The sequence below is a fragment of the Lactuca virosa genome, chromosome 1 (assembly GCF_052849685.1).
Source record: "Lactuca virosa cultivar CGN04683 chromosome 1, Lactuca_virosa_CGN04683_v6, whole genome shotgun sequence".
NCBI classification, from domain to species: domain Eukaryota; kingdom Viridiplantae; phylum Streptophyta; class Magnoliopsida; order Asterales; family Asteraceae; genus Lactuca; species Lactuca virosa.
This window is the reverse complement of record NC_136426.1, coordinates 125,146,330-125,155,849: the sequence shown is the minus strand read 5'-3', so window position 1 is coordinate 125,155,849 and position 9,520 is coordinate 125,146,330. Positions and strand designations below refer to the sequence as shown.

The 9,520-nt window shown below is 34.3% G+C and overlaps 1 protein-coding gene across 1 annotated transcript; it reads left to right on the top strand.

Moving 5' to 3' along the window:
* The first annotated feature begins 1,714 nt into the window (after positions 1-1,714).
* LOC145157728 (uncharacterized) lies at positions 1,715-4,864 on the top strand. Its single transcript, XM_079076726.1, has 7 exons — positions 1,715-2,041; positions 2,490-2,599; positions 2,691-3,047; positions 3,151-3,383; positions 3,478-3,784; positions 3,876-4,155; positions 4,412-4,864. The coding sequence occupies exons 1-7, from the start codon at positions 1,853-1,855 to the stop codon at positions 4,664-4,666; spliced, it is 1,731 nt and encodes a 576-aa protein (XP_078932852.1). The 5' UTR covers positions 1,715-1,852; the 3' UTR covers positions 4,667-4,864.
* The last annotated feature ends 4,656 nt before the right edge of the window (positions 4,865-9,520 follow it).

Here is a 9,520-nt window from a genome sequence, read left to right as displayed (position 1 = left end):
TCTGAACTAATATTTCCACCCTATGCCCAGGTTACATGAAATCCAGTCTATGATAATCCCAAGGGACACTTGTGAATATAGGCACAGAAACACAAACCAAATTGCCAGACGAATTCTGAGTTTGCTATAGAAGAAAGATAGAGCCTCACAGAGAGTTTTTATGGCTTAATAGAGGAGCCATATTTATTCTTGACAGATTAGAGTTTCTATCTTCCAAATTAGTTAAGAGAATCACAAATTTAATGGCTTAATTAATGGTTTCTAAAACAGACAAAATTTCTCAATCTTACCATTATCACCATTATAATTCGGATTTTCCATTATGAAACTAATTCAAAATTTCAAAATCTTTTGCGACCCCGATCAACGGGCCCACCGTTAGGGGCTCTGCCCCTTGGACCCCGTTAAGGGCTCTGCCCCTAAGACCTTGCAAGGGGGCACGACCCCCTTGACCCCCACTATTTTGTCGTACCGACTTATAATTCGATCTTATATATGCATGCACTCCGCGCTCGCACTCACCAAACATATAATATAGAGTACAAAAATCCCTTAGCTCACATATTAATTCCAGTTACACAAAATGTCTGGTGACACTAAAATCACTAACAGAGATGTCATTTTGAAGAAACATAAGACTGGAGACTAAGGGTGAGCAAACCCAAACCAAGAACCCGAGAACCCGACTAAAACCGACGAAACCGAAAGTGGAAAAACCGAAACCGCAGCAAAACCGACAGTTTGGGTTTGAATTTTATAAAAACCGAAAAATCGGGTTCGGTTTCGGTTTTTACCTAGAAACCAACCCATCAAACCCAAAAAACCGACCCATACTTAAAACCGGCAAACCCCCCAAGAAACCGAACCATCCAACCCACGAAACCGATCCATACTTGATTGTGTTTTGGTTGTAATAGACTAATCGGGTTTTGGTTGTAACTTGTAATAGACTATTTGGTTGTACGACTCATATTTTTTGAAGTATTTAACTTCAATTTGATGTTTTTTTTTAAGTATTTAACTTCTTGCTTCATTTATGAAAAATGTGTTTAAACCCAGAACCCGTGAGTGTATGGGTTGAACCCAAGAAACCGAAAAACCGCCCAAAACGACCTCAGAACCCAAGAAACCAAACCGATCAGAAACTGATCCTATTGGGTTCTGAAAACCAGAAACCGACTATTTACGGATTGGGTTGGGTTTGGGTCGAAAACCAACCCAAACCGACCCATACACAGTCCTACTATACACAGTCCTACCGGAGAGTATTGCATCTTGATTGCGATTCTCTATTTCACTAAAGAGATATATATGACATGGTTTGCCTATTTGGTATCGTAATCATCAAAATCCAACCACCTAAAGCAAAGGGCTATCGACAATTGTCTTCGTAACGGGCTAAATGCCATATTTGGAAAAAGCTTCTCAAATTTAGAGTAAAATCTTTAGAGTAAAACCAATAAAAGCGTATAAACCTTATTTTTGTGTTAAAGAATAATGGTTTTCATGTAAACCAAAAAATAAAAAGATAAAAAGAAAGAGAATCTCTAATTTATATTTTATCCCATATACAAATATACTTCACAATGTACAACGTGTACTTTTACAAGTTTTTTTTTTTTTTTTTTTTTTTTTTTTTTTTTTGAACCACGTGTACTTTTACAAGTACAAAAAGCACATTTTGCTGAAACCGCCATAGCAACGCAAAGTTGTAATTTGTCACAAAATTGTACCAGTAAACAAAGCAGCATAAGCTTACTTATACTCTCCCCACCCCCTTCGTCACTGCCTGCCGCCATCGATTCCTCTCTCAGCTATCTCACATCTTCAAACTTCGTTAATTTCGTCTAAAATGTCGACGAACTCACCGCCGGCGGCTGCCGGTAGTGTTGCGTCGGTTGATTCGGTCACCGATGGAGTGGAGAAGCAGGGTTCTAGCGAAGACGCAAGGGTTAAGTTGAAGCTTGAAGATCTAAATTGGGATCATTCATTTGTTCGGGAGTTGCCTGGCGATCCACGAACCGATATCATCTCCCGCGAGGTAAAATTTCAAAATTTGACCATAAAAAAAGTGAAAGAACGATTTCCCCCAAACTGTTCGATTTTCGTTTGTTGCGTGCATGATCGAGATATATAAATCCGTGTGAACTTCTATTCAATTTTAGATCTCAAATTCAAGAATTTACGTGCTTGATTACATTTTATCATGTAAAGTCGCCAACTTGCCATTGGAATCTAAGTTTTCAGATGTCGTAACATTACAGGAATTTAAAGAACTAAATAGTGACCGAATCTTTTCCTTCCTAGGTCTGTAAGTAATAACATACAATTAGGGCTTGATTTCATGAATCCAACTGCAATTGAATTTGAGTAATGTAACAGAGCAGCATTGTTTCTGATAATCCTGTTATATAATATCTCACTTCCAGGATTTGAATTATCTTAATACAAAGCAAATTACTCCAAAAATCCAATGAACTTTGTTTCAGGTGCTTCACGCTTGTTACTCAAGAGTCTCTCCATCTGCTGAAGTAGAAAACCCTCAGCTTGTCGCATGGTCAAACTCAGTTGCTGAAATCCTAGATTTAGATCCAAAAGAGTGAGTTCTTTACTTCTTTTCACATGTTAAAATCTCAATTCATTTATCAACCTTTCTAATGCCAATATCATCATTTTCATTCCTATTTCAGATTCGAAAGATCTGATTTTCCATTTATATTCTCGGGGGCATCTCCATTGAAAGGAGGGTTGCCTTATGCCCAATGTTATGGCGGGCATCAATTTAGGGTTTGGGCAGGGCAGTTGGGTGATGGTCGGGCAGTTACACTTGGTGAGCTTCTGAATTCCAAATCCCAAAGATGGGAACTTCAATTAAAAGGTGCAGGAAAGACTCCATATAGCAGATTTGCAGATGGTTTAGCAGTGTTACGAAGTAGCATTCGTGAATTCCTTTGTAGTGAAGCAATGCATTTTCTTGGAATTCCAACTACTCGTGCACTTAGCCTTGTTACAACTGGAAAATACGTGAGACGTGACATGTTTTATGAGTAAAAAATCTCACTTCCTTTTTCTATGTATTTCTGCTTTCTGCTTTATAGTCAACCTTCCAAAACTTTGATCTGAAATAAGATTTAATTTCTTTAAATGCAGTGGGAATCCAAAAGATGAACCTGGTGCAATCGTGTGTCGTGTGGCCCAATCTTTTCTTCGTTTTGGCTCTTTCCAAATACACGCTTCACGAGGCGAAGAACACTTCAATATTGTTAGAAGTTTATCCGATTACACCATCAAACACCACTTTCCTCATATAGAAACCATGACAAAAAACGACAGTTTATCTTTCTTTACCAATGATGTGGATTTAACTTCAAACAAGTATGCAGGTGAATGAATATTCATCAACTTTCACGTTTTCTTTTCCGGGAAATAAAATAATTTACTTATTTGGCTTCAACTTTTTTTTTTTATATATATCAGCTTGGTTGGTGGAAGTTGCTGAACGCACTGCTTCATTAATAGCAAAATGGCAGGGTGTGGGGTTCACACATGGTGTTTTAAATACAGACAACATGAGCATATTAGGGTTGACTATTGATTATGGCCCTTTTGGGTTTCTTGACGCTTTTGACCCTAGATTTACTCCAAACACAACTGATCTTCCAGGAAGAAGATATTGTTTTGCAAATCAACCCGATACTGGTTCATGGAATATAGCCCAGTTTGCATTATCTCTTTCATCTGCTAAACTCATTAACAAGAAAGAATTCGAATACGCCATGGAAAGGTCAAAAAAAAACATATATTCTTCCTTTTCCCTTTTCTTTTTATTTTATTTGTATTGAAGTGAAGAATCTCGTGTTCTTGATTCGTTGCAGATATGGTGATAAATTTATGGATGAGTATCAGGCGATAATGACCAAAAAGATTGGATTGTTAAAGTATAATAAAGAGCTTGTTAATGAACTACTCAACAACATGGCTGTTGACAAAGTTGATTACACAAACTTCTTTAGATTACTTTCCAACATCCGTGTTGATTCCGATTCCGATGTTCCGGAGGCGGAATTGTTGATTCCGCTCAAGTCTGCTTTGCTAGATATTGGAAAAGAGCGAAGAGATGCTTGGACTAGCTGGATGAAACATTATAGAACCGAGGTAAAACTTAATATTATAATTTAGGGTTTATGTTATAATTTAGCAACCAACTCCAATGTTTGTTCAAACTATTACCATTATGACCTGCTATAGTAGATTTTAATGGTTACCCTTGGGGTAAAAGGTAAACCTGGTATAGCAGGTCATAATGGTAATTTTGAATAAACATTAGAAGTTGGATACCCTCCCAAACATTAAACCCTAAATTTGAAATTTGTTTTTGTTTTTGAGATGGTGGTTTTCCTTTTATGTGTAGTTATGTGCTAGTGGTGTTTCGGATAAGGAAAGGAAAGCTTCAATGGATTCGGTGAATCCGAAGTATGTTCTCCGGAATTACCTATGCCAGAGTGCGATTGATATGGCGGAACAAGGTGATTTTGAAGAGGTGAGACGGTTGTTAAAGGTAATGGAAAGGCCGTTTGATGAGCAGCCCGGAATGGAAAGGTACGCGCGGTTGCCACCCGCGTGGGCTTATCGCCCGGGTGTGTGCATGTTGTCTTGTTCATCGTGAGGGTTTTGGGTCTCACTAAAAGCTATAAGTTATATAATACCAAATTATACCAAAAAGATTAAAATGTGCATAAGAGTTATAGATTATGTGGTATTTATAAGGTTTTTAGGGTTTTGTTTTTTGGGCATAGTTATAAATGGTTATATGTTTTGTTGTTTGATCTCTCGAGCGGAAGCTTAAAGGTAAGCGTTTGTTAAAGATTCTAACTTTTCTATTTTTTTTTTTGGTTTTATTACCTCGAACGAGGCCCGTTACATGTAGTGATGTTATTTGAAAGAATAAATTTAGGATATATTTAGTGTTGGGTTGTAACAAAAGCAAGTGTTCACACACAAAAATATAAAAATATTGTAAATTCGATCTAATTAAAACAAGATTTAACAAAATTAAACTAAATATTTATGGAAAGAACAAAGGGGACATGGAGAGACTTTGATCACTTAATGAGAGTATATTCAAGAGAATATTGTACGTTCTTCTCTTACATCAAGGGATATTTTGTACTAAAACTTACCCTATTCATGTATCATCAAATAGTAAGTAAATAGTTAAAAGATTTGGCAAGTGTTGAAAATTGATCTATCCCTTTGTTTGTTATGTTCATCATCAACTAGACCGATTATTTATAACATTTCCTTCATATGACAATTTTTGATTTTGAGTTCAACTTTGATGGACTACCACTTTTAAAACATTGTTAAAGAAAACTCGGTGGGTAAAAACTTAAATAAATGGTAAATATTTCAGCGAATGGAAAAAAAAAGTGCAATGTATAACTCTCTTTCCATCACTTTGGTAACCATTAACCAATATGTGTTGTGCAATGTCACATTCACAACACCTCACTGATAGCATTGACATGTTTTCTAAAGATTACAGTGGGAAGTGCCTTCATAAAAAAAGTCTCTTACATTCATAAAAAAAAGTCTCTTTACATTTTGCTTGATTGAATATATTTTATTTCAACTTAATGGTCCTTTATAAGTATTTGAATGTCTCTTTACATTTTGCTTGATTGAATATATTTTATTTCAACTTTGATCGTATATGTTTCGTCCTATCACTTTTGATATATCATTCTTTAATTTGAACGACATGTGTTATGTTATCTTTATAGATTAAAGTTGGACCTTATGTTTATCTAGTCCATATAAGGCCGAGATGAATTTTGTCATCGATCTTAACCATGCACACTCTCTATTAGTTTGATTTAACGCAATAACTTCAACATGATTTGAAGATGTAACAAGTGTTTGCTTTTGAGAAAAACGGGATATTGCAGTATCTCTATTTATGAATGCGTATCCAAGTTGAGATTTAGCGTTATGATGATAAGACAAATAGCCCTCATTTGCATAACCAATTAAACTTTGTTTTGAACCGCTAGGACAGAATACACATAAATTAGCAATTCTTTAAGGGAATCAAAATATGTGCTTATCCCGTTCCAATGTGTTTCTTTCGATGAACCGAACGTTGCTAGCTAGTTTATAATAAAGAAATGTCAATTCTAGAATAGTTGGTACGATACATAAGAACCCCAATCACATTAAAGTATGATACTTTTAGAACAAGAACCTCTTTGTTTTCTTCGCATGGGTAAAATGGATCATTGTTAACATTTAGTGATCTTACAATCATTGAAGTGCTTAAAGGCTCGACATTGTCCATATTAAAATGTTTCAAGACCTTTTCTCTATAATTTAATTGATGCACACATATTTCATTAGGTATATGCTTAGTATGTACCTAAGATAATTTTTGATTTTTTCAATATATTGTTTTCCTAATAAGTATGTATGGACAAATTGTATTATCTTTATAACCTTTGCTTGTTAAGTAATCACTTAAACAATTCTACCACATGCGTCCAAATTGCTTTAACCCATACAAAGATCTTTGTAGTTTGATCAAATAAATTTCTTTGGGTTTTGTAGTCGGTGCTTCAGGCATTTTAAATCCCTTAGGGATTTTCATATAGATACCACTTCCAAGTGATTCATATAAGTTAAATGTAACAACATCCATAAAACACAACTCTAAATTTTCAAAAATTGGTTGCATCTATAATTAGGGAATATGTTTCCTCATAATCAATTTCTGGTCTTTCGGAGAAAGAGCCACAAGCCTAACTTTGTATTTTACAATGTCCTATTTCTTATTTTTTTTGTATGAAGATACGTCCATACCCAAATGGTTTTAGAACTCCACACATGAGAATAATAGGCCCAAAAACCTTTCTCTTATCAAGAGAAGTTAATTTAGCTTGCATAGCATAACCTTCCATTGAACATAGTCATGTCTATTGTGAAAATCAATGACATGTATAAAATCGCATGCAACATAATAAGAAAACATGCCATTTATATTATCGGTGACATATTAATTTGTATGACCATGAATGATTACAGTCTTTTTATTGTTATTATCATTTATTTCCTCTTAAAAGGGAACTTTTGATATTTTTGTTCATGTGGGAACTCTTTTCCTAATGATAAAGATCATTTTATACTCCTCTTATTTTCTTAGGATTTTTATCCTTAGAACCAAATAGTCTTCCACGTTTCAAGCATGTGTTATACTCTTAAGTGACTTTATCATCAGAATGTCTATATGAAATTTTAATTTGATCTAGAGCATTAACATCATATGCGTGTGTGTGTGTGTATATATATATATATATATATATATATATATATATATATATATATATATATATATATATATATATGATTTAGTCATCTTTTTTATTAGTAAATGCAATGGGTAAGTGATTTTCCATTTCTTGGAAATAAATTATATTTTAATCTTTCGTTTTACATTGTTTAGTGTGAGGATAAAGATATGATAAACAAGGTCCATGCCATGAAACATACCTTTCTTGAACTTCATTTACTTCCCCTAATGGTGGAAATATTGCATCACAAATTGGTAAAAACAAGATGTGTTGTAAGAACATCACAAATCAAAGGCTAAAGATATCTTATGATAGAAATGCTCTGATATCCAACATGTATTCCCAACCTTATTTGAGGACCTATTATTATGCGATGTGGTGGTGCAGTAAGAACATATATTGCACATCCAAAAATTATAAGATGGAAAATATTTTACTTTTGATTAAGCATATAAAAAAACAAAGTTATAAGCATATTAGGTAGTAGATTTCAATTATTTCAAGACATTATTTGCATTGTGTTTTAAGTGAAGTTGTATATTAGGAATAAATTGGCTTCAGAGTTCACAGGAAAAAAACAAAAGACATGTAAAGAGATGTAACAACCATATGATCATAATGTCTTGGAAAAAAGTATGCCAGCAAAACAAATATTCTAGTCTCGTAGTACATGTATCTATGTTTCCGAAAATATAAAGAACGTCCAAAATGGATTCCGTATGCAAAAGATACGCCCGCTTTAAGAATCCAAAAACCAATATAATATTGATTTTCTTAAAACTGCTAAAACTGTTTCTATCCATTAAGGGACTTGCAGACCTCATATGGGAGTTCCGAAAGCATTTTTGGACTCAGACTGTAGTCTAATATTTAATTTCATTTTTGAAATATTTTTAGTAAAAATATTTATAAAAGTCGAAAAATCAGACGTTTTTGGATTAATTAAACGTGAATCGTTAAACGCGATTCCTGGATTTTTACAACTCGAAAAATTAACCCGGCTAAGTTTTTGAAACCCTTGTAGCGGAGACTACCACTTGCCATTTTTAGAAAAATGATTGATATCAAGATCGATGGCATAAAAATCATGAAAATTAGAAAATATTTATAAAAGTACGAAAGAATTAGTTCTTAAATAATTTGAAAACATGTACATATGTTTGTATACATAAGCTATTTATGAATTCCAAAGAATCATAACAATCATATATAATAAATCTTTGAGTCATAGTTATTTATAAACACGCACATTTTTAAAACAAAGTTATATAAATCAAAAACATTAATGAATACATAGGTATATCAAATATATAAATTATGACTTTTAAGGTTATTAATACATATACACATGTTTGAAATGAATAAATATGTATCAAAATACAAGAATGGTCAACTCTACTCTATACTTTACAACCCATACATGGGCATCAAAACAATACACAAATACATGAATAGTTGAAGCAATACATCAATACACATACAAAATACATACTTATTAAATCAATGGATTGCTCACAAGGTACACCAACTACACACTCAAATACAAAATCAAATACAAAGTACACCAAATATATATACAAAATTATGAGCAAAAGAAAACAAATTAAAAGCTATGTTTTTTTTTCACATTTCAAGTTACCCAAAGCTACACACATACCTAAAGCTACACACAAAGGAAATGTGTTTCCTTTCTCAATTGAGGCTCTCAAATGAATCAAACACTATAAACACCTCCTGCCTCCTTCGATATTTCAACCAAGAACAAAACACCACAAAAATCTTATTGCTTCTCTTCTTCTTCCTATTGATTGCAAGCAGCAAGGCAGTCTCATCACCATCGTTCTTCTTCATTCTTTCCTATCAAAAATCAAGCCCAAACACCCACTTAGGTTCCATTGATTTCTGTCAAACACACAACAAAAAAAAGAGGAAAACCTTTGATTATCGAACAATAGCAAGCCAAACACCCTTCGATCACTGCTGTTGCTGCACCACTCCACTGCCGGCAACGAGAAGAGGAAACAACGGACCGCAGCCGAGCCGACCGCAACCAAGCGAACTGCAGCCTCCGAACCGCGGTCTTCCTTCCCTTCGGATCCACTTCAGTGACCAAGCCTGACTTCGGATTTCCCCCTTTTTCACCCGGTTTTCGACCACGACTTCGTTTTAAGCCCGTT

Bases quoted from the DNA above. Each gene is read 5' to 3' on its own strand.
- LOC145157728 (XM_079076726.1), top strand. From the start codon at position 1,853: ATGTCGACGAACTCACCGCCGGCGGCTGCCGGTAGTGTTGCGTCGGTT. The intron at 3,048-3,150 runs GTAAAAAATCTC...CTTTAAATGCAG, and splicing joins AGACGTGACATGTTTTATGA to TGGGAATCCAAAAGATGAAC. The intron at 4,156-4,411 runs GTAAAACTTAAT...TTTTATGTGTAG, and splicing joins TGAAACATTATAGAACCGAG to TTATGTGCTAGTGGTGTTTC.